The sequence below is a fragment of the Ammospiza caudacuta genome, chromosome 4, assembly GCF_027887145.1.
Source record: "Ammospiza caudacuta isolate bAmmCau1 chromosome 4, bAmmCau1.pri, whole genome shotgun sequence".
Taxonomy (NCBI): Eukaryota; Metazoa; Chordata; class Aves; order Passeriformes; family Passerellidae; genus Ammospiza; species Ammospiza caudacuta.
In genome coordinates this window covers 49,749,653-49,775,605 of record NC_080596.1, presented here as the reverse complement: position 1 = coordinate 49,775,605, position 25,953 = coordinate 49,749,653, and the positions used below count along the sequence as shown (strand labels likewise).

General features: G+C 36.3%; 1 protein-coding gene across 2 annotated transcripts in view; it reads right to left on the bottom strand.

Annotated features, from left to right (window-relative positions):
• DLC1 (DLC1 Rho GTPase activating protein) overlaps positions 1-25,953 on the bottom strand; it is a 214,317-nt gene that overhangs the window by 133,727 nt on the left and 54,637 nt on the right. For both annotated transcript variants that reach the window (XM_058804396.1, XM_058804398.1), the window contains one exon: positions 25,194-25,334. In XM_058804396.1, coding sequence (XP_058660379.1) covers positions 25,194-25,334 — 141 coding nt within the window. The remainder of the gene's footprint in view (positions 1-25,193; positions 25,335-25,953) is intronic.

The window sequence follows — 25,953 nt, the reverse complement described above, 5'->3', positions numbered from 1 at the left end:
TCACAAATCAACTGTGGGCACCTACTTGCAGAATAAATGGAATTTAAAATCGTGCAATTCCTGTCTTTCCTTAGCCTCCTCAGAGAAAACAAAGGAGTCTTTTGCCTTTCATCCTGATAAAGCAAGTCACTCTTACTAAATTTGAAGGGTGCAGATATGAAAATGAGGAAGCTCACCTCGTGGCTGCAAGTTCCAGAATCTATAACACCAATGCTGCATCTTCACGAGCTAATTGAAAAAAGCTTAGCTGTAGAAATCACCAGCTATGTAAGTGCGCAATCTGATTCTAATAATCTTTCTGACACTCAGCCCAAATTCAGTGGTTGATTGCTATCTACATTTTTGTATTCCACTAATGTTTTTCTCCTGGATTCAGATATTACTGAGGTTAGTGGCCATAACTCAGCAATAGTTTCTGGAACATTATGTATGAAGGATTGGTATTTAAGAGACCTCACTGTGTTTAGCTTTAAGTTCTGCAAAAGAAAATCAGTTGTAGAGCATTGCAGCAGCTGACACCTACTGTGAGAGCAGCATCTATTGAGATTTACTGAGATTTGTCCTGTGTGAGTTTGAGCTCTTGAATCTCTGCAGATAATCCCAGCTGCAGAGCCTCTTCCCATTTTTAGCTACAGCAGTCTATTACAACTGTTTGGAGTTCTCTAACTAAATAAATAGAAAAAGCAAATCCCAAGAAGGTGGTTTTTAAAACATGGTATGTATGTTTTGGAATGAATCTTGATGCTTACAGTCTCATGGGTATTCAGTCACTGTGATATTACTTTTGTTAGACCAGCTGGGAAAGGATCTAAAGCAGATCCTTCAGGAGGCTCTTGATCTTGAGCTTTATTTCAGGCCTAAAAGAATAAATTACTACTAAAGTTACATTTCCTCTATGATGATGAAACCTTTACTTTCTGCAGAGTCTCACAGTTCTTTGCTCAGAAAGCTGCACAGTCACAAAAATGTGATGCTAATCATGGGATGATAGAGACAGGAGAGGAGGAGCATACCTGACAGAAACAGTGATGGGTTTGGGAGCATCAAGAGAGTGTTTGATTGAGGAAAAAAGTACATCTAACTTTGCAAGGTAGCAGGGCTGAGCATAAGAGAGTAGGTTATCACTAATCCTGATAAATGTGGTAATAATCATATTTCTTTTTGGTTTACTAAAAGATAGAGAAATGTAGATTAACATAAACCACCCTATTTTCTTCCACAATGAGAAGAAAAATGACAAGGACTAGAAACACACAAGATGGAAATGGTTTTATCTCAGGCAGGAGGTGGAGGTAAAAAGGAGGGGAATAAAAATTAAAACATGTTACCAGGACCTTATTTACTTATTTGTCCATATTCTTGGAATCTCAGCTTGTTCATGCTTCAACATGCACATGTAACAAGCATGAGCTTAAAAAATAACCAAACACCAATACTGTGACCTTACTAAGTCAGTATATTTCTAGGTCATTCAAGAGAAAAAGAGATGAAATGAAATGAGTTCTTTAGCCCTTTGCATACCATTTGTCTGTTAATATTTAAATATTTGTCAAGGTTTTGGGGAACAAAGTCAGTAAATCAAATCCACAGTTTTTGGGTGAAAAATAGAAATCTATGAAAACAGCCCAATGACAGAAAAAAAAAAGAAACAAAATCATGTAACAAGTAAACATGAAAACTATATTTTTCTAAAAAGAAATAGGAGCTTTGACTCCAAAGAGAGCCTGTGGAAAGGATGCAAAGTAGCTTTTTAAAATCCATATATAAAAATGAAACTTCTAAAAAATACCCCAAGCCCTTGAAAATCCTCTTTGGAAAACAAAAGATTCATCAGCACAGCTGTTGTATGCTAAAAACCTAATCCCTTTTCCTTTCTTTGGGAAAAAAAATCCAATTATTTCTATTTTAATATCTAAATTCTGGTCAAACTGAATATCAAATTTCCTCTGCTCAAAGCCCCCAATACTTGGTTCTTCTGATACAGTTAATAAATCAGAGAAATATATGTTTCATCTGTCATATAATTTCCTCAGTTGGAAGTACTACTGTGAGATGACTACTCCAGATCTGTGATGTGACCAATCCTACTACATCTTCAGGGACTTCTAACACCTTCTTTACCTGAGTAAGGCCTGAACTAACCTCTCCTGGTACATACCTACACGGAAAGACACCAGCACAGACAAAACACACCCTACATGTCTCCCATCTCTGCAGTAATTCCATTTTATTCTCAGGTACCATCTGCCAAACTGGGATCTCTGCTGCCATAAAACCGCAAAAAACAAGAGAAATACATCTGGGAAGTTTTGCTCATGCTGCTGACATACTGTAAAAAGCTGGGAGGAAGGAGGAGCTTTGCACCTGACTGCAGGAGATTCTGGGTTCCATTCAACACCTTAATAATCAGCTATATGAGCTGCAGGTTAAAGTTAGGATGAGCTTAATGCATGGGTAAGATGGCAGAGTAGTTATTCCTTTTTTAGAGCAAGAATACTGGCGACAGTCATCATCTGCCCCTAATACATCAATAGTCTGACAATCTTTTTTGCCACTTAAAAATCTTACAAACATCTAGTTTTTCTCATCTTTAAAATGTGAACAAGAATACTTTAACATTAAAAGTCTGTGAGTGCCTAAAAACAATTCTGCAAATATTCTGATTGTCATGATAGACTTTTCTATGTCTCATGCATAAAAGTGTAGTATTTTACAAGATTTACAAATAAGAAAGTTAATTAATCTTATTTTTGAACTTATACATCTTTTTCTTACAATAACTAAGCTTTTCTCTTCTAAATGATCTAGCATGCTTTGTATTTCTGTAACTTGTATTCTGATATCAAAATGTTTTCCAGCAGGAAGTTCCATATTTTAGTTCAGCTGTTTATAAGACTTTGATTTTTAGAATCGGTGAGAGTTAGAGTAGACACAGCTCCATATATCACTGTGATGCATAAAAATGATATTGCAATTTTATATTATTTAACAGGTATAATAATATTGTATTTAAAGAATGGCCAGGTAGAGGTGGTGAAGGATATGATTTATCTGAAAAATCCTTATTTTATAAACTCTTTTATGAGGTACTCAAAAGTTGGAGATGATTCAATACTGCCATTCATTTATCTAACTTAAATTCCAAACATTTTTGTTTTCTATACATGATACATTTCTAATTCACGGGAAAAAGAAATTGTTACTGACACAGAGCGCAATACAGAACTGTAGTAAGTGAAGCCTCAAGATGGGGCAACCTGGCTCATAATCTTCCTGTCTGTATTGTGTCTGTTTCCTTTTTAAAGACACAGTTCTGTGTAGGCATGTATGGATAGACATAAAAAGTAATAAAAATCTACTCTTAAAAGGCAGGATTGCTATCAAAACTTTTACTAATTTCTACATTTACTATGAAGAGAGCCCTTTTAAACTCCTTTCTTTTTCAGAAGTTCTAAAATTGTTCTTCTTTCAGGATTGCTTTATTTATTTTGTTCTGAATTTTATTTTTGGTTTCTGAGCAAAGAAGTATCTCATCAATGTCTGTGTTCCCACGCTATTCCCATGAAAATCTCACTCAGGCGTGCAGACAGATGCACTGCAGATCCTGAGAGTACTAAGAGGGTCCAATTCTGTGAAGTGCTGAGCATTTCCTGTGTTTCCCCAGGATCATGCCTTGCTAGTACAGTTTCCTCCTGAATTTTTCCAACTTTCCCAAACTTTGTGTGGCTTATTACAAAAATATAGTTCACAGTTTCTAAGCTTTCAAAACTTTCCAGAGGGAAACAGCACACATGAGTCCAAGTATACTTTTGCCTTTCATACCAATACCAGTTCCCTGAGGAGAGTTTGAATTATTCTGTATTTTAGTTAAGAGGGACTATTACAAGTATGAAGCATTTTCTTCCAAAACACTCTTGACTGAATCTTATGTTCACACTCAACTCTTCTAGAACCAATTTTTCACAAGCATTTAAAAATCCTGACCATTACAATAGTCCAAAAAACTCCAAAAGTCTGCAAATCCCATTTCATCACACAAAAAGGTGTTTTTAAAAAAGCAGATAGTCTGCTGACTGCTGGAGTAGATTTATGACAAAATAGTTGTAATTTTTATGGGGAAGATTTTGTTGGAAGATTTATATGAGTAAAATAAATATAAAATTTTGTATCTACCCATCTTAATCCTTATTTTTGCATGTAAATTTAAGTTACAGGCTGGCTGCAGGAAGTGTAGATATCTCTTTTTAAAAACCCAATTTCTTTTTTGTGTCTTGGCAGCAAAGTAAGCAGAAACGTGGCTTAGTGAAAATAAACCGTCCAAACTACAAACAAAACAACAACACTGTACCAATTCTTGTATGAGTGCCTGTTTTTCATTGGAAAGAGCGGGAGAATGCAATATCCTTGGCCACCCATGTACTTTAGACCTCCAAACTAAGTGTTTGAGACCTGAACTCAGTCCAGGAAGGAATGGGCTGTGTGTGCAGCAGCTTGCAAAACTTGCTGTGTCTCTCAAAACAGTAGTATAAAATGAAAGTTTATTTATATTTGCCTGTTTTCAAAGTAATTTGGTCATAGCTGTGATAAGCTAACCCACAGACAAATTAGATCAAGATTTTTCAGTATGCCTTTTTAATGCCTATTTCTCCAATATTTTGTACTTCTAGTCTAGTCAAAATTTGCACCACTCTGATCACTTTTCATAGTCCAGTCTTACTCCCTAACCTCACAATCTCAACGTGTTTTAGAAAAGAAAGGAACATCCAGATGTGAGGACTCAACAGGCTAGGGACTATTTAGAGAAACTAAACGTATTCTAACCTGTGAGACTAAAGGAAATCTACCCAGGCATGCTGAAGGAGATGGCTGACAGGATCGCAAGGAAACCTACATCAGTGGAAAACCATGACAGCTCTGGGGTGTTCCTGGTAAAGACTTACACCTCTATTCAAAGGAAGCAATGACTCTAAGCTTGTAAGCCCATTTTAGACCAGAGTAAGACCACAGAGCAGACCTTGGAATCCATTAACAAAGACATGAATTGCAGGAAGGCAATTGGGAGCAAACAATAATTTACTGAGAACAAATCATCCTTGACCAACCTGATTCATCTTTCAAGATGAAATCACAGGCTACATGGACAAGAAGAGAGCAGATAATATACCTTAACTTTCATAAAATTTTCTACAGTGTCTCCCAAAGCAGCCTCATTTGAAAGCTAGAAGTATGAGCTGGAAGAACAGACTGTGGAATGGGTTGAAACCAGTTTGGACTAACATAATTCAAAATTGCCAAGCCATTAAAACTGACATCTTTAGCTAAGGTATCTAGTTCAAAACCAGCTTGTCTCTTGGAGTTTTTAGAATGTGGCAGAACAAATTTGTTCTTAGTTCTTAATGGAATCTGGATGCTCCTTTTAGATGCAGGACAAAATGGCTGAGAAGATAATGCCAAGCATCACTGAACACAGAAGAGCAGTTCTGCACTCAGCCCGAGGAAAAGATAAAATTCTATGAAAACTGGAATCAGTGATATTTCAGGGAGTTCCCTAAGATGCAAAGGATTGGGAACCTTTGGAAGCTGATAAATCTCCTGCTATGTGCACTGAGTCCTACAAAGTGCAAGAATTTCTTGTGAAGACTTCAAAGAAATGCACAAATTCAAGCCTGAAATCCAGGCAGGAAAAAGAGGGTGGCTCAAAATATAACCTTACAGTTGCTGCAGATGTGACAGATTGTCTTGAAGTATTTTCCACAGATATCAAGAAAACAGATGATGGTAGCAGCAGGAGATGATGTTGCAATAAAGCAGTAATAAGAAATTTCCGTGGGTTTCCAAGTGATCTGATCAATTTATGTTTCTGAGAATGTGACAGTATTTACAAGTGTACATAGCTTCAAAGCTACATTTGAACAGGACTAAACAATCCAAACTTTCAGCTTAGTAAACACACACAAAATACCATATATTTTAACGCTTGCTCTCCTGATTGGTATGAGTGCTATGAAACCTAAATATTCCTAACAGAGCAGTCCTGAAATCCTGGCACTAGAAGCATCTAGTTCTGGAGAAACCATAAGTTGTTCCTATACACATAGAAACAACCCTAGCATACAAACAAATATATTGCAGCAAGTTTCCTGATATTCTTTTTGTCCTGTACAGAAAATTCCATAGTTATGTTATTAGGAAGTTGAGACTAAGGAAAATATGTCACAAAAGATTGGTTTATTATTTTATTACTAGAGGGGCTCTTCAGAATAATCTCTACAACTATTCTGTTCTCTCATATAAAGCTTTAGAAAAGCTGCTGCAGCTACAGATTTCTGGCTTGTATTAAAAATAAAAATGTTCAGAAAGAAGTTAGATACTGTTCAGACCATCACTGATTAAGAAGTAAGTACTGAAAGTGCTGAAAATTATTACTTCCTGTTATTCCTATTTCTTTTTCAAGTTAACATACTCATGTGTTGTAAAATTTAAAGGATTTCAACAATGTAGTCAGCTCTCCTCTTCTCTTCTCTTCTCTTCTCTTCTCTTCTCTTCTCTTCTCTTCTCTTCTCTTCTCTTCTCTTCTCTTTCACATCTCTTCTCTTCTCTTCTCTTCTCTTCTCTTCTCTTCTCTTCTCTTCTCTTCTCTTCTCTTCTCTTCTCTTCTCTTCTCTTCTCTTCTCTTCTCTTCTCTTCTCTTCTCTTCTCTTCTCTTCTCTTCTCTTCTCTTCTCTTCTTCTCTTCCACATCTCTTCTCTTCTCTTCTCTTCTCTTCTCTTCTCTTCTCTTCTCTTCTCTTCTCTTCTCTTCTCTTCTCTTCTCTTCTCTTCTCTTCTCTTCTCTTCTCTTCTCTTCTCTTCTCTTCTCTTCTCTTCTCTTCTCTTCTCTTCTCTTCTCTTCTCTTCTCTTCTCTTCTCTCCTCTCCTCTCCTCTCCTCTCCTCTCCTCTCCTCTCCTCTCCTCTCCCCTCCCCTCCTCTCCTCTCCTCTCGCAGGTCAAAAGTATTTGGCAGTAAATTAATTTATTAAATTACTTTAAATAAGCCAGATAGAAAAAAAGAAAGAAAATTTTGTGTGGGACATTATGATGAAGGGAAAGAAAAATAAATCAGTATTTCAGCTGGTTGTATCCAGTGAGTCTCTTGTAGGTTTGTTTAATAATGTTGCATGCTAAACAGAAGAGAGTCTTCATACTGTCCCTGGGCTTCTCTGGTCTGTACCTTATTTCTATTTGTGATGAAGGCTCCAGACAAAAGTATAACCTGTATTTTATCCTTTGGAAACCCTTGACTAGCCAGGGATAATCATTCTGTTCCAATGCCTAGAGGCGATGAAATAAAGTGTGAGCTTTTATTTTAGTTCTTATTTTCCTGAAAAACTAAAGCAAGGAAGTTGCCCACATACTGACTCATGAACAAACCTCAATCTTTTCACAACCTAAGAAAGAAATTACAGTGGATGGGAACTGCTGGAACAAGAGAGACTTCTGAAATCATGACGCATCTTTCCAAAGACATGGAAAGATGGATCCAATCTTGTTCTCTAGGAAGTAACCTAATTTGTTTTAAAGACTTGAGATGATTCCAATCTGCAACTTTCCCTTGTATATGGTGTCACAATTAACTGTTCTTTTGCCATTAATTAAATACAAGGTTGAACTTTCAATTGCATTCCGCAGCAAATGACTCAATCTTCTTACGCCTTTGCTGGCAAGACTTAAAAGCCAGTCACTCTGAGATATCCTTTCCACATTCCTACACACAGTTATCAAACCACTTGCTATACTTTGGGCTGATTCCCAAGTGCTTACCAGGAATGAAAGATAAGATATACTATAAAAGCATTTACTTCTGAAATTACAAAATTGACCTCAATTCCATCTGTGAGTATTTATTTAATTTGAATTACTAGTGGATAAATGAACTATTGCAGGAATTATCACTGACCACGATCCCATGTAAAACCCTGATCTACCACCATAATTTTGTTAATTAAACTTAAGAGAAATCAGTGGGAAACCTTCCTTGACTTTGGCAAGCACTGAATCCTTTCCTAGATCACTGAAGACTACCTTCCCATATCTTTTCTGACTTCAAATGCTAAAGATGTAGATGTTTCCTTGGTCCATTCAATCTCATTTTCATCAGCTGCTTTATTTGCCCTGTCAGTTTTACAACCTGCTACTGAAATAAAGTTTGAGAACCAATTTTGGTGCCTGGGAACCAACTGAATGTACCCCATCAAAGAAGGGTCATGATATGCCTGTGTCATGTTGTACCTTATGTGAGAAGGAAGTAAACTGTTGAGCCACCTCATGCTCAGAAAGACTTCTATCACCCAAGTCAAAAATCCAACAAGACAAAGTACATTTCCTACTGCCAGTTATAGAAGGGAATCATAAAACAATTAATTAGCCTTTGTAGTTCTTAGTTAGAGGAACCTGGTTAAAAAAAGTCTTGAACCTATTTTTAAAATGCCTAGTAGCATTATACAGCTTCTGATACCATAACTACCTGAAAGGGGGCTGTAGCAAGGTGAGGATCTGCCTCTTCTCCCAAATAACAAGCAATGAAATAGTCTCAATTTGCACCAAGGGAGGTTTAGATTGAAGAAAAAGAAAAAAAATTCCACACTGAAAGTGTGGTCAGGCATTTGAACAGGATGCTCAGAGAAGTGGTGGAGCTGCCACTCCTGTAGGCGTTCAAAAAACATGTAGTAGATTTAGTGTTTGGGGACATGGTTTAGTGGGGGAACTTGCAATGTTAGATTCCTGGTTGAATCTTAGATGATCAGCCTCAATGATTCTATTATTCTACTTGAAAGTAATTTTTTCAGAGTAATTTAAGGTCTCATTACATGGAATTATTTTCTATGTGTTATACAACACATGTGTTGTATATGTGTTTGGTGTTAACAACTTATCCATTATCTATAAATGAAATTACCAACATCTTTTAAAATAACTTTGGTCCAAAATAAAATAGGCAGTAGAGCAGAAATCCCACAATTAAATGTCTCTCTCATTTGGATGAATTCCTCCTGCAGGTGAGGAACACAGCTCTCTAGCACAGTGGGATCAGTATGGTTTTAATGAGCAGCTGATGGGGCCAAGACTTGGGAGAGTGACAGGCAGAACAGGTAAAATTTTCCTCAGGTACTGCCTTTTAGTGGAAGGACAGCTGCACTATTTGGGAAAATCTTATTTAGCTGAGAGACAGTCAGTTCCAGAGTATCGAGAAACTGACAGAGCAGATGTGTTTGTTGAAGAGGTGGAAATGAAGGGCTGGGTAAACACCAGAGCTCCCAGTGCTGGATGTTACAGCTGACCTGCACCAATGCTTGCAAGAGTGGGAGCTTCATACATGCACATGCACAATCCGTGGGACAAAAGCACAGTAACAGTGTGACGACCACTTTGATTCTAGCTATTAGAATTCAGTGAAAACAGTAAGGAGAGATTTAATAGCTCATACAGCTTCTGTGGGAACTTCAGATAACCACACAGACCTCAGCAGGAATTAAGAAAGAATTTCCCATGCATTTTATGGAAGTTGTATATTCCATGTGGATTCACACAGGAAGGTGACTTACCAGTGGGAAGAACTGAGTCAATTTCTCATTTTGAAAGGTTATATTGATAGTGGTTTTGGGATATAATTTGCTAATAGATCACCAGACAGCAAAAAAATATAATTTTGTGTTATTTTTCCAAGTAAATCTTAAAGACAATCTGCTAGAAGATGACAATGATGTGTGGAAGAAGATAAAGATATAATTTATTCACATAGATTAATGAAAAAATCTACTCTTTATTGCTGGAGAGGGAACCTAAAAAATCCCTTCAAACTAGGAAAAATTATGTGCAGACCATTTTTTAATATAAATTCCTCAATTCATCATGTATCCATAAAAAGTCTTGCATTAAAACTTTTTACCTAATTCTTCATATACACTTTCCCATCATAGCCACATATCACGTGTTTCTCAAATGCTGCTTTTCATATATGTTTATACCATTTCCATAATATTAAATATAAATTATTCATTGTATTTGCTGTCTAAAACGGTTTTGATTTTCATTTGTAGAGATAGTCAACGCCCACCAATTTAAGATGAAAATTATCAATCATCACCTTCATAGTTCACCTGACACAGTGCAAATCCATACCTTCATTGCTATTGTTCTATTCCCTGCTTGTGATCTGAACTCTGTCAAAGCCTGTGACCATGTTTATTTGTTTCTTTCTCACAGAATGCCTTCTTTCCTGGATCAAAAACATGCCCATAGATGCATTGTTCACTGGCTTATTTTGTCAAATACAGTCAGTCATTACGTCCATCAATTATTTCCCCAAAGACTTATGTGTCCCTTCCCGTGTCAAATGCTGCCTCTAGCCCACTGTTGTTTGAAGACAAGACAGTGAGAGATTATTTTTTAAAATGTTTTACTCTTTACTAATTCTGTGATTTTTTTTTGTCTCTCTCTTAGTGTGAGCTGCCTTACCTTGGTCTTTAGACTGAAACCTTCTTGAAATAGGACTGTTACTGAAATCAAACACCATATTGCAGCAATTGAAAAAAAAAGAATAATGGTGATATTGGTAGCCTGCTGTATTTTTGCTTTAGTTCTCATTGAGATCAGACATGATTACACTTAAGAAATGTATTTTAAGTAGTGACAACATTATTTGTATCACTGAAGCTCTCAAAAGCCACAGACTGGGACCACAACCTCATTGTGCAAGATCCTGTACAAACAGGGCAGAATAATTACCCATACACCAGAAGGAATGTAACCAGCATAAAGCAACAGTCCTCATTCACACTGATGTGGGAGTACAAGGAAAACGATCATTTGTGTCACATAAATAACATTCTAATTATTCTGAGAACACTGGGATCTTGACTGATTTCAACCATTTTCAGATAACCCAGCAAAAGAGTACAGTCCTGAAAGCACTTGGAACAGTCAATGAGAAAGCTTTGCTGATGTATGTGGGCATGACCCTCATGAAGAACAGTGTGAAGGATTCCAGCCTCCTGTGTTGTGACTTTTCTCACAGTTGTGACTCTTACCCTATGAGTATTTTTCTGAAGCATCTAGGCTCTCATAATCCTGAACACTACAAAATACAGCTTTTTTTAATTAAATTTTTTAATCTAAAATATTTTTATGTTTTTTCTTCATTAACTGTTTAGTCTTTTAATTTTTAGTGAAACATGAACTGCTGTCATCCTTCTCATTTCCCCATTTCCACTTTCCTTCTAAAGAGGATCATAATTTCCAAAATATTCAGCCCCTTCAACTCACTGCTGCTCCAGGGGTACATATGTCCTTTCTCTATTTCTGCTTTGGTATATAAAATAATGATGAGAATCACTGAAAATTCCAGAGCTTTTGAAGAACTTTTTAATGCAATTTATGTTCTTCATGGACTATACTGAAATGCCTTTATCTTGCAGGAATGAGATATTTTCTAAAGTTCTATCACTGTCATAAAGATTACATTTGTAGAAAAATTGTGAACTGTCCAAATATATAGTACAGCTAATAAAAATATGCATTAAAGATTTTACTATATCACGAATGGCATCAATGCTACATTTACTCATTAGTAGCTACTGCTGGGTATCTTGTTACAGACCACAAGACCAAATCATGTTTTTTGTCAGTGAATGCTTGCATGCTGAATTTGTCGCAATATAAGTGTGAAATGCCAGTTGTTTCTGTACAGTCTTTCACAGGATTATGCAGCAATGTAACATACTCATTGTAGTGCAGTTATTGAAGGTAATACTAACAGTCAAAGGAGACTTAACAGGAAAAGGGCCTTTCTCAACAGTGTTATCACTGTGACTTAACAAAAAATGATTTAAAACTCAAACTGTGTTCGTATGTGCTTACATTAATATCAATCAATGACAAAATACAGTACCTAAAGCACACAAGGTATGTTAACTGGAAGGAATCTTTTGCCTGTGTTGCGATTAACCCCACCCACACCATTCGCAAGAGATTAAGGAAGTTTAGAATTGGAAGACACGTGTGTTACGGAAGGATGGTAACCCAAAAAAGCATTTTTGCAGGCAGGCAGGCAGGCAGGCAGGCAGGGCTGAAGGCTGCCGAGGAATTCGTGCATCCCATCTCCCATGCCAGCTTTCGCAGTGCAGGAGCAGCGGGAGATCTGAGCGGGCTCACGTCCTGCAGGGCCCTGCAGCAGCGCCACTGATGACCCCCGGTGATTAAGGGTCAGCAAACTTTAGCCTGAAGCAACTGTTCTATGAACTTTGGCACATTCTGGGTTGGCTCCTGCTGGCTTGTTGCCTTTGGCCCTTATCTTGCAGTTTAGCAAGGATTGTGAAATTCTGAATGAGGTTACAAGATATATCCGTTCTGTCTCAGTGACTCAAGGTCCTGCTCTGCAAAAGTTCTTGGTCTTCAAAATTCCTTAGGCAAATAATCTCATCTATCAGCTAAACATTTTCCAATAGGTGTGTCAAAGGACCCATCAGGAAAAAAAAAAAAGGAAAAAAATAAAAAAAGAAAAAGAAAATTCTGCATAACTATATAAAAATGAGGTATAAATACAATGTGGGACTGGGAAAAAATTATCAGAGATTCTCTGTGGTAGCACTTTGGAGAAACTACCTGCATTCTATGTAGGCACAAAATTCAGCCCATGACTAAAAAACTATGTTTTGAATTCAGTACTGTGTGTTATGTTCAGATGGATGAAGGGAACAAATACCCCAGAAAAGTGCAAATGCCTTTGGGACATGAAAAGAAAAAGAGCAAAGAGCAACATACTTTTTGGAAGTTTGACTCCTAAACATTTGCTTACAGAAAAGAAATTTTTAGCATGAAGTTAACTAGACATCTGAAAATTTTGGTTTGCTTTCAAGGCAGAACTTAGGCTCTTGGAAGAAATTATAAATTCTTCCTTATTAGACGTGCAAGGAAGAGAACATATAAATCCCCAAATTCCTTTATTTCTTGGCAATATTTTCACAATTTGGCAATCACATGAATTCCTGAAGTGCAGAATGGCTTCTAGGTAGATACATTCTTTGAATTAGGGGGAAAAAAAAGTCTACGTTTTCCTCATATAGAATCCAAATGCTCCGATTTTTTTCTCAGTAATTTCTGTATTCCAAGACATTATCTACAGGGTGTGTTAAACTACATGAGAAATCTGCTAAGGAGTTTTTTTCCTTTCCTAAGAATAGAGGTTTTAAAAAACCCTGAAAACCCTAAGTATGTTGAAATATCACTCAATGCTGGCAACAGAAAAACTAGATCTTTCTTGAATTGCTTTTGTATTGGCAAAGCAGCAAAAGAAGAATTAGACAAATTACATGTGACTGTGTAACAAATCTCTACAATGAGCCAACACAGTTCTGTTTTAATGGTTTGAAAGCTTGATATGAAATTGGCTCTATCACTTTCTGTCATGTTTTTTTCTATCTGTCTTAAAACTATCACCCCGTGGATTCTCCAATCAGATACTGAATTGTTGAATTTAATAGTGGAAAATTCAGAATTTTAAATAATAAATATTTTAAATTTAAAATTTTGCTATATGAAAGTTCAATCAGTCTTCCAAGGACACCTATCTCAGTCAATCTTTTGAGGTGTTTTGAAACTCATCACATTTCAAGGGTACAGTATATTTAATCCCACATAATCTTGCATTTACACATTGATACTAGTAAGGTGTGTTCACACTCTGGGGCTGTAGCACTGCAGTTAGAATATGCTGGACTAAGAGTGATGGCTTTGTAAAGAAAGTGCATTCTGCAGGATCACACACTACTGAGTGATTAATGCAATCATCTACTCCACTCCCTTCAATGAAATTAAACCCTACTTCATTGCAGTCTTCAGACTCAATGGCCTATAATTCCTTACTAGATGTCTCCCATGTGCAGTTTTTTGTCACCTATCAAACTACTGTGGAAGAATAAGCTTCCCAGTCCAGTGCCATTCACATACAGGCAACATTGTCTTCTCAGAGTGGGAATCCAAAACCTTCACAACTTTGGGAGGTCAAAGGATCTCATATCTTTCCATCTCAAGCAGTACCTTGCTTGCCTTTCTGTATTCTTCATGGCAATACTTTGCTATTATTTTCTATGTAATATGTGGAGTATTATTTAAAATACAGTAATCATATTTCACCATTTATTGGGTGGTAGGATAGAGGGAGTATCAGGTACCATTACAGGTTGCCTGGATTTTACTTCTGTTTTAAAACAGGAATAGTACAAAAATGTCATAAAGACAGTTTGGTTAGAGAAGGTAAACAGAACAAACTTTCAGAGCACAAACTATGTATTTTACAAAAAAAACCCACCTTTGCTAATCTCTGTGTAACATAGAAAGGTTCTTCAGTTAGTCTGAAGAAAATAAAAAAGTGGCAACACACTGGAATGTACAGTTTCTATTTATAGAAAGCCCCACTAACTAGAAGCCCATGCCATTCAATTAACAATTTACAACACCTTCATTGTACAGTGCACTGCAGAAAGTGGAAGGTTGTTTCATTTCTGTATTTCCAGACGCGTGTCATTTCCAACCCTATATTTAATAGTGTGTAACTGCCTGAAGGGGAGAGATCAGAATGTGTGGCATGTCTCACTGAGAGGAATTTTGTGCATTAAAAAACCCCAAACCACACTCTTTCAACTATTAAACAGAGAGCTAACCAAATTCCTTGCTTCCACCCCTGCTTTGAAGTCCAAAAAAAAAAAAAAAAAAAAAAGAAAAAAGGAAAGACAAGAAAAGGAAAAGGGAAAGCAAGCAAGCAAGAAGTGAGACATGGAAGAGAGAGTGAGAGAGAGACAGGAAGAAGGAGAGCTCAGGAGGAAGAAAATTCCTTATAAGAGAGGTATATGTAAAGGGCAAAAATAAAAGGTTTTCCATGATGTCACTCACAGCATGTCTGTGTCTGGAAAAGTACTTGAAAAGGCAGACATGGATTTATTCCATTTCAGTAATGCAAACTATTCATGCCACGTTTTCAAACCATGTTCCAGAAGTAAAGAATACAGGGTACAAGGCATAAAAGAAGATAATTATTTATTCACCAACAAACTGATTTGACCAAGCTAAGCTGACACTTTAGGAATTGTCATTTCCTCTTTACTTTTCAGAAACCTTTTTTTTACCCCCAGTTTCCTCCTGATTTACAGTCTATTCCCTCCCCCCACCCTGCTTCTTGCTTTTTTCTTCTCTCATCTATCACTCCCTTAAAGAAGCTGATGCAAGGTTTTTTCCTTCTTTCTTTATGTGAGTGCTTCTACTTTCCTGTGCTCTCCATCTACTGGCAGAAAGATTAAACAGTTGTCACTGTTTTTCTTACTCAAATTCTGTCTTCATTCCCTTGTTCTGTGCTCCTTTATTTGTCTTGGACTCAAGCCTGAAATTCTTTCTTAGATAAAACACAGGAAATTCTCACAAAAGACATATTTACATATTACATTGTTTCTTTCCCCTTTAATACAGCTTTCCTTTCTTGAGGTTTTGCATATTCTCTCTTCAACTAAATACACATTATTCCCCTCCCCCTCTCCTCCCCCCCAAATCACACTTAAAATAACCACAACTGCAAGCAGAGACGTGAATTTATGGAATCTGAATTCAATACCAGCAAGACTGACAGTGTAAACAATTATTGGTGGTGTCCTTGTCCCCCAGGGGCACTGGTCCTCAGTCCATGGCTGGGAAAACATCAAATACCCATCTTTGCACTAAGTGCCAATATTCTACCCGGTTCAATTCACAGGTAGACTGGTTGTCCAGCTGTATATTAGAGGAGAAGAAATTCAGATGCTTATAGAAATAAGCAAGATTGTGGCTGCTCATTCCACAACCATTCCAGTGATCTTATTGGAAGTGATCTGGTGAAAGACAGCCATGGAATATGCAGGAGGCAAACTGTACTTTGGAGCAGGGCTGGTACAATTTGGTGAAAGTAACTCTACTGACTTTAGGCAAGATGCAGAGCCAGAGTAAAAGTCAGAAAGGTGGAAAATGCAAAGAAAATAAAAGGAATACTGGAGAAAATGAAAAAAAAAAAAAGAAGAAAGAGGATAAATGATGAAGGAAGAAGAAAGAAAGAAAGAAAGAAGAAACCAAAAGAGGAAAAAGGAAAAAAAAAAAAAAAACAAAAGGAAGAAACAGGAAAAAATACACTTTAATGATTCAGGAGCATAGTTAAGTTAAAGTAAATAATAATTTTAAAATAATTCTGATCTTTCCTGTTTTTATATATACTACTATGACAAAAGGGATTTAAATTTCATAATATCTCAATATAGGCCAAAATCCCAGCAAGCACCAAACTTTTGGATATGAATAATAGAGGATTACTTAAAAAGATTTTTACAGTAACACTACTTTATAATAAATAGAACAATTCCTATCTTATCATGACAACTTTTTTAATATTAGTTTAAATGGTCACTAATAGCTAACACTTTGGAGTTAACTATTAGTGACTATAGTTAACACACCAGATACGCAAAGCAGTAGGTTTCTCAGTAATTTTTTGGCAGCTCAGATATGATTGCCTGTTGTCATTGTGTATCTCACCTGCTTTACATAGCAGTACTTGCATGGGACAGTTGGCTGGTTTGAACTCCTTCCTCGAATCACATAAAGGAGGAAACAGAAACAACTGCACCACTGAACCTAAGCATTATCTTACAAATCAGCTCCTGAAATGACACTATTTTTTCCCATCTTCAAAACATGTTTTTTCTGTTCTGAATTGCTGAGTGATAAGGTAAAGGCTCTCAGTCACAAGACAGTCTTAAATCCATGCTGTTTAGTTTGACTGCTTTCTCTCCCAGTGATCTAAGTCCTTGGAGGTGGGATAAGTACTCTCAGAGTCTGATAGAGATACAATGGATTTCTTCATAGAGCAACCCAAAATTAAAACTAAAGGCGTCCTTGGCAAATTATGAGGTAACAAACAATTCAGCATCCAACAACAGTTTGTCTCAGCTGAAAGTCCTGTCCAACATTCTTGGGCTGCATAAAGTTGCAGCCGTCACCTATTGGTCTGTTGGCAAAAGATTCACGTTTTTTCCATGGCTTTAAAGCCCTTTTTCCCCAGTTGTCACTAAATTTGTAACCTAGCTTCCACAACAAGTCTCCAAGTTCTCTTGCTTTCCATCCCTTCATACTGTCCAGCAAGGGGACCTACTGACCCTTTCTGAAAGCCTACTCCAGGTGATTTTGAAGGTATCTTGAGTTATCACTGAATAGGATGGAAATAGTCACAAATGTATACATACTTCCTTTTCTATGGTGTTTATGAAAGGCTTTCACACAGAACAGTTTTTTTTTTTCTCATTTCAGCATGGATCTTCAATGGTGTTTCAAGGAATTACATCATTAAAATCCTTATGCTAGTCTGCATGTGGTATGCTTAATCCCCCATCACATCCTCCAATTGTTTCCTTTCAAAGAGGTAGAATTCTAAAAAAAGCGAGATGTAGAGATGTAATAACTGATGCAATATATCTCAGTACAATTTTAACAGGAAATTTCAGATTCCTTCTTTTCAACAGTTTCCTAGAAATGTTTGGCATTTATTACTTGCTGTGAAAGGCTCTATCAGGCATGAAAGAGAGAAGGCATGTGTCACTAGGAGAACTTATGTTGAGATAAAACTCAGTGCAAGAGAACAGCTTCCATGTAAAAGAAATAGCCCAGTAAGAGCTTCCAGGTACAGCTGTCAGTGTGGTTCAGAGCATGTCTGTGGCTGTGTTGGATCCATGTAGGCTACTTTCCACTCATTAGACCTCCAGTAGACTAGAGGATGTGAAAAAAACCATGGAAATCCCAATGACAAACTGATAACTGATGATAATATGCACCATCAGTTGTTTTGATGAGTTATAAACTTTTTCCCAGAAAAATTCCCAAGCACGTTTTGAGATCAGTTTACTTTTAAATTCCAAAATATCAGTGATGTTCACAGAATTAATCCTTGAAGATTGTCCCTTGTTTTTAAGAAATAGTGATTACTTGCTGTGTACCTCACCTTTCCAATCACCATTTCCTGAGGTGATCATTTTTATTAGTGTTGGCTGATACTAAAAATAATGCAATTCCATACAGGTGTATACACCTCTGCATTGTAGCAATTTAAACAACAACAACAAATTATTAATAAAACTCTTCTGTGCTTAGTGGATTTTGGTTTTTCTCAGACAAATAAATTCTGAATGCCACTGACATTAAGAAGCAATTTATATAAGTTGCAGCAATTTTGCACTCACAGCCTTCTAATTGAAAATGATTTAAGAATTTTGCCCATCTTTCCCCATGCATGCAACAAGAATGCCATACTCCATCTCAGAATTGAAAGTCTTCAATGCAGAAATGCACTATATAGATTACATACTGACAGGGAAATTTTACAAAGTTTTTTTTTTTTAAATAATGATATAAATGTCATGTATGCTTTTCTTGGCAGGTGCTGAAAAAGAGTTAAAATTTCATACTGACATGCAGTTAAAAACATTTAAGCAACTTCAGGGAAAAAAGGGAAACTTGGTAGGGATTCAACTCAATCCATATGGAGGAGTACAGAAGACAGACTTGAACTAAACTTATCAGGCATTAAAATTGGACAACAAATGGGAACATTTCATGCAGTGGCATTCAGAATGTATAGTCATGGAAAGTAAAGCCCAGCAAACTGAAAAAATTTAGGCTTGACCAGCTTCATATGAGAGTTGTTTAACACAAAAAAATGCTGATATCCTGACATTCTGTCTTGCACAAGAGGAGAAGGTTTATGATGAATTTTCAAGTGCAAATGTTTTGTTTTCATTCTTCTCAGGTGTATGTCTTATGTAGGAGGCTAAATCCCTGTCCTCAACAATGGTGGTCTGCAAAATCAGAATGTGTGTGATAAAACAGTACTCAACATAATGTTAAGGCAGGACCATCTAAAATTTGCTATTCACTGTGCTTTGAAAGTTCTTCAGGCTCTTTGTCTTAAACCAAGGGAACATCAACGTCCACCCACTGTTACCATCACCGTAACATTAAGTTAACCCTAATGGTTCTAAATAGCTTTTGGAAGAAGTAATTTGCTCATAATTTTCATCTGTAATGTTCCATTAAATGAGACAGTTTAGACATATCCACAAACCACTGGAAGGAGACAAGACTGCCAGGAGACTTATCTATGTGTCATCATGAGAAGCATCTATTGGCTGGAAAGAGGTGCAAATAACTAAACAGGTTATTTTATCCATGTGTAGTAGATTAAAAAAACCCTTTTTACCCACTTGGCAACTGATGTCTGCATATTTCTTTAGTTTTCCAATATAAACATTGCATTGTGAACAACTTCTAAGTCAATAAGTGACTTAGAAATTTTCACTTACAGTTTTTTCTTCAGTGAAAGCATTTTGTTATCAAAGTTGCAATATGTAATTTCTAAATATAAACTAAAAATAGACTATGGTAATTAATTTTGATCATTAAATCTTTTAACTGCGGCATAATGCCCTAATTCTGCAAAAACATATCTGCCTATGCCCAAGTGCTTGATGTCCCCTGTGCAATGCCCCTCATCTAAAAGAGCAAAACACCAGGTGGCAGCAGACAGTGAAAAAAATGTACTTTACATTTCTAGCAGCACAATTAGTGATGTTACAGCTGAAGAAGTCATAAACTTTTTCTTCAGTTTATAAAAAATTATTATCAAAACCAACCAGATGGAGACAGTGTTGAAGACAGTGTCAGCAACCCTACAAAAGCCAGAAAACATGAAAAAAAACCCCCAGTATATAAGCATAGCTGCTATAAACAAGTTGCAAGACGAGACAGAAATGTTAATGTACAACTTGACATCTTGGCAAGTCTCAGAAGTCCTCGTGCTTAGCACTTCAGAAGCTGGGTGTTTATTTAGATTACCAATATTTTGTTGGGGTTGAACTTGTAACCGAGAGCAGATAGCCTAATATGTGTATTTCCTGGGCTATGCTGTACCTGTATAAAATTGCAAACCTTTCATTGCATTGTGAATTTACACTGATCACTCAGGATTCAATACTGAGGTTGAGAGAAACCTCAGTGTTGAATCCTGAGTGATCAGTGAGAGAAAAAGGGGGAGAGAGAGAGAGAGAGAGAGAGAGAGAGACTGTCCCTGAACAAAGCAAAGGTGACACCTGTCAAAGATGTCATAACTGGATTCAGTGATGTTGCTTCAAATTGTAGGATAACCCCCAACCAACCCCCCCCCCCCCCCCAAAATAAGCTCACCTTTAAGATTTATAGTGCTTAAAAGACTCCACAGAACAAAAAACTCTGTCATCTCATTTGAGATAAAATAAGTACACTTAGGATTATCATAGGAAGAGATACTTAGAATAGAGATTCCTTTGGGGAACAATACCAAGTCAAAGACAATTTTTGAGTTTCATACAACAAATACAGTATAATCCTGCTGTTTTCTTATATGTGATTGGCAAATGTAACTTCATGGATTTTTACCTTTTGTATGCTAAAATAACAAGTTGTTAGCATTCAAATGAAATTGTGATTGTGTGAAAACTTAATTCCATAATTCCCTTACCTTGGTTGTCTAAAACACTTTCTTTTAAACATAGATATGAAAGACAATACTAAATTAATCAATTTGATCAGGCATTGAGAAGAATTTTCTCATCTTGTATTCATAAAATATTCAAGTTTTAAAGAAAGAGTATTTGAATTAATGTTGCACAGTAAGGATCTTTCTCCCTGATGCTTACCAGATTAACTTTCAGTTAATTCCATTTGCCCGAATGAGTAAAATAAGAATGCAAGGAATGCTATAATGGCAGAAAATTTAGAAAAGTTATAAGAGGACTTTGATAAATAAGCAAATATAGCATAAAAGTATCATTCAGAGACCAAAATCTACCACTTTTCAAATTGCATAACCCATTGCTAAAGGTTTGTCAGCACAAATGCACTGACATATTCTGTATGTTTGCATACCTCATAGTTCACTGAATTTACAATACAGCCTAATGCAGTAGGAAATGTAAACATTTCAAATCCTTGGAATAATTTGATAATTCTCTGTCATTAATATTTAATTTTAAATCAAGGTTTCCTTGTACTTACAATAAATTTTATCTTCTTTCATAATTAAAAATAAGTGTAGTTAAGTAGCAAGAAACTCGGACTTTTTCTTAATCTACAAATCTCAAAATTATTTTTCACAAAATGAGTTTGCTTTCTTTAAAAGGCTCAAATTTTAAAAAACATGATTATGGTAAATTATTTTAATGTATATAAAATTAAAAATTTGCAAATCTGTCATCTAGATAATACATGTTTTGTCCCAGTCCAGTAACAAGATTTGTGAAAGTGGACTCCTGAGCTCAGCCAAGGCTTCAGGGATACCAGCAGCTATGCCTGCAGCCCATTCCAGTGCTCAGCCAGACTAGGTAATTTTATACTTGCAGGCATAACTGATGTCTTAAATCACTTTGAGAATTGAATGCATCTTAAATGAGTCATTATAGCTAATCTGAAGAACAATCTGTTCCTAGGTACCCGCTATTCTGGTGATAATAGATGCCTGATTACCTTTGTACAGTGTGATTAAGGTTAACTTGGACACTGTTGAAGCAGGAGGGATAAAACTGCCAAGACAAGGAGTAGAAAATAATCATGGCTGGGTTTTTTTCCACCTGAACAGAAAATAAACATGCTTTGCAGAGCAGATGTTCAAGGACAAGATTTTGGCCACAACTTTTAGGCCTTAGTTGCTGCTGCCCTTTAGCCAATTTTTTGTACAGAGGAAGTAAAAAAAAAGGACAATGATTATTGATTCAAGTTTTCTTTAACTGATTAGCTTTTAACTGGGCATTGGAGAAGGATATGGTAACTTGCTATTAGTCATTAAAACACATTCTAAGTACTGTAGTCCCATGTTGTTTCTATAATAATAAAACCACATTTAAAAATAAATAATTTCTGGTCTTTATTGTTAAGAATATTTTATTGTCCTAATGTATAGCATCGGTTTGTGGAAGGCAATGGCATGTAGAATATTTACATTCCTTTCTTTCTAAGGACACTCCTTTTCCAGTGTTTCTCATGGCCACTGGGGCAAAAGACTGTTGATTTTTTTAGCCTGATTTCAACTCTCATGTGATTAGTGCTAGCCAAGTGTATATCCTCAATGTTAATATACAAAAATCTTTGTTCATTTTGGAGACTGATTAATAAACCCCCAGAACATAAAAATGTGCTAATTATAGCAGCATGAATTTTTTTCACTCTGTAAATGTAAGTAAAATAAAGATGCCAAAACCATTTCTTAGTTTCCCATCGTAAATTATGTAGGAACTGTATCTATTCAGTCACATGAATCCTTATTTTTGCAAGGATTGTCCATATAAGCACCTTTCCAAACATGTACAATTTGTGGTTAAAAGGCCCTGTTGGTCACTTGCTGCTATTTCACCCTGACCATGAGATATAACAGTGGCATCCTAAATTTAGGATGGAGGTTATTCAGCTGTGTGCTTCTCATGAGCCCAAAATACCAAGTACATCTGCATATCAAAGGCCTTCATGCTGCACCCTGCAGACTCCTAGAGAAGCCTTTCCACAATGCTCTGTGGAGAATCCTGTTTTTCCTTGTGTTGCCTGTGCTCAGTAAGGATTTATCTGTGTGTGTGAGCATGCAGTGGGTGCTTACACATATGGATATGTACTGTACACAGGCATTTACACTGACAAGAATGGGTTTGACTATCCCAAGTGAACCTTCACAAAATGTTAAACAACTTGTGCATGAAAATATATACACATAACCTCAGTTTTATTTAAAATAATATTTATTACTAATTGGCATAGAATATTCTAATTGACACTGTATTTTAAATGCAATTCTTGTTTAACATTTTATAAAATCTTCTCGTGAAAATTTAAAATATTCTGCTTTCCATAAACCAAGAAGTGAATAATTTCCACTCGGACTATCAAACCAAATTATGCTTATGGATATCCCAACACATTTTCACACTGTTTGAAATAGTTTGGTTTAAATCCATATAAAGCTGAACGAACATGAATGGACATGGTTTGTCTGTACACAAAATTACTGTATCCTATGTAGTTAATATCTTTTACAAGTTCTTTATCAGGAACTAGATCCAGATTCATGTCCCCCTGCCCTGCCTTGGTATTCCCACTACTCAGGTCTGCATATGATGTGGTGTTTAACTTTACAGTCTGACTTTGATGCAGTCAACTGTTTGTTATAGTTTGTTTAAAAATACCACAAATCATTCCATAATATAACTGATCACCCTTGCACTCTTGTTTACATACTATTAATAAACACCACAAAAGAAGTTGTCCTTGGAGTCTAAGCATCTGGGACCCTCGGAGATCGGCAGTTACAAACTCCAAAAAGCGAGCAAAGTCTTTGAAACAGCCCATTCCTATTAAAAAGTAGCTCACTGAGTTTCAAGTGCAGAATAATTTTATTCCTATAGCTAGTCTGACAAAATAATCCCCAAATAAAATCCAAATCAAAACTAGAAAAACAAAATCAAAACAAAAAATTCCCCAAACCCCAAAAGTTCCCTTTATAGACAGAACACCACATTGTGGGTTTTCAGAGGAGATCACTACATGGATTACTACAAGGTAGGAGGAGTTGCAGACTGCAAAACTTTAGAAGACAGATGTGTTTGGAAAAAAATTAACTTCACTCATAAAAATTTATAAAATTATATAATAAAATAACAATAGCATATATGCTCAGCATGATATATTAATCAGAGAAAAAGTCACAAAAATACTTGCTGAAGCTGAATTAACACATAATATCTAACTCTCAGGAAGTGATCCACACTTCTGTAAGGCCAGGTGTCAAGAGTTCTCCAAATACTAGCAGAAACACAGAAATTCAAAAGGGACGTTTAATACCTTAAAAAGTTAAAAAGTTTCTGGGTGCTTCTCAGGGTCTGGTAAAATGGAATATCACCTTCCAGAATAACATATGTACTTATTTGAGAATTTGCTGCTATGTATTCAGTGACAGAGTGCAGAGCTCTCTATTTGCTATAATTATGCACTGATGATAAATTACAAGTGAATTTATTTTTGTACAAGTGAACAATCCCAAATGTAAATGTTTATTAGAACTTCTGTTAGCCACAATCTAAAACATTAGTTAACTTGCTATTATTGTAGCACAAGTGGCAGGTGGCTTCTATTTTACTTTTTATAGACTTGCTCTAAACATATATTTATGCTAGCTACATTTTCATTTTAATATTTTATCCTAGATTTTCTGCTGGTCTGGTAACTGGAAACATTTCAATAAGTGAACAGATGGAGTGGGAGTTATGCTAAGACTTTCCAGCATACGCAAAACTTAGAAGTCTAGATTTCTGTGCTTCTTGAGGCATGGAAACAGCAAGTTCAAGAGGGAACAGACAGTGTACCAGGAGTTCCTAGGACATCCGAGCATTTCTGCACACGTTGATGGCTGAAACATTATGAAGAAGAATTCTTCAAAAGATAGAAAACAGCAAAAGAAAGAACCATGCTTCTAATAGTTTTGTGTATCTATGAAGGAATATAGAAGGAGGTTCCTTGCCATATCTGAACTCTCAGGCCAGCCTTTCCTCACCACCTAGAATGCACTGGGACTAGCAGAAAAGCGTCTGCTGGTTCAGAGGTTCCCCTTTGTCCTAAGGAAGCACCCGGAACCACTCACCAAATTTTGCCTTAGAATGGCACTCTCAGATCAGTAGGGTAGTAGATACCTTCCAGAGGACCAGGATGACTGGGCTTGGACAACTAAATCAGCCACAATTTTTCTCTGGCAGAACCTTTCACGAGATTTAGGAAATGTTCTGAGTGATACCACTTCAAGAAAAGCTTACCTTCCTAAACAGCATTGCGGCCTTAAATTATTTTCTCATGTAAAAACACGGCTTATTGTAATCATCAGCTGTTAATAGTGTATTTTTAAATGTGAAACTTCTAGTATTGTTTGCCACTAAAATGTCCCTTTGAGACCACTTTCATTTTTTTCCTAAGTGTCACACACATTCTGTTGTACAATCCAAGTAATGAACAATATAATATTTTTTAACTTCACTTCCAATCTGGAATAATGAGAGAAGTTTAAAAAAAAAATATAACCTTTGTACTCACCCCAGCCTTTGGTTTAGCTCCAGAGCCGGCTACTGAAGAGAAAGATGCTAGGTCAGGAGCATGGATATTAGAAGACAAGTTAGTCTGTGACTGATTTACTGAAGCAACATCCGCTCCACTTTCAGAACCAGATTCAACGTCCTGTAAAAAAATTTTGCAAGTCTCTTTAGTAAATGTGAAATAAAATCATATTTCTGCTAAATAATGAAAATATTTAGGCAAGCTCCCTTAAATACATATGCTTGCTGTATTTTTCAATGTGGTGATTTGCATTAGTTGCTGCTCTGAAATTATAAATCACTACTAACATCAAAGCTAAATGGTAGAATGCAAGGTAAGAAAAATCAGTTAAGGGATGCGGAAGTTTGGCATTTTTCTCTGATATTTAGTATTTCCTGTGTGCTCCCACCTTCTGTCTCTGCAGCACTGCAGGCTAGTGAACATCTGTAAGCCATTAGGCAGATGAAATGACTTCACCCTCCAGCAGTTTATACAATTCAGAGGTACAGCTCCTCAGTTTTCCTGAATCACCAGACACTTATCAGCCAAATACCATTTCTGGTTAAAATGCCCTTACTTTTAATGACACTGATTACATTCCTCTTTCTGAGAATAAAAAGAAGATATACAGTATATTTTATTGTTGAGGAAGTAAAAATTTAGCACATGCTTGATTTACTGCATAGGTTGAGGGCAAGGGATTATACTGTTTGCAGATAAATTGTGGCACTGGCTTCATGTAGAACCAGCCATATACTGT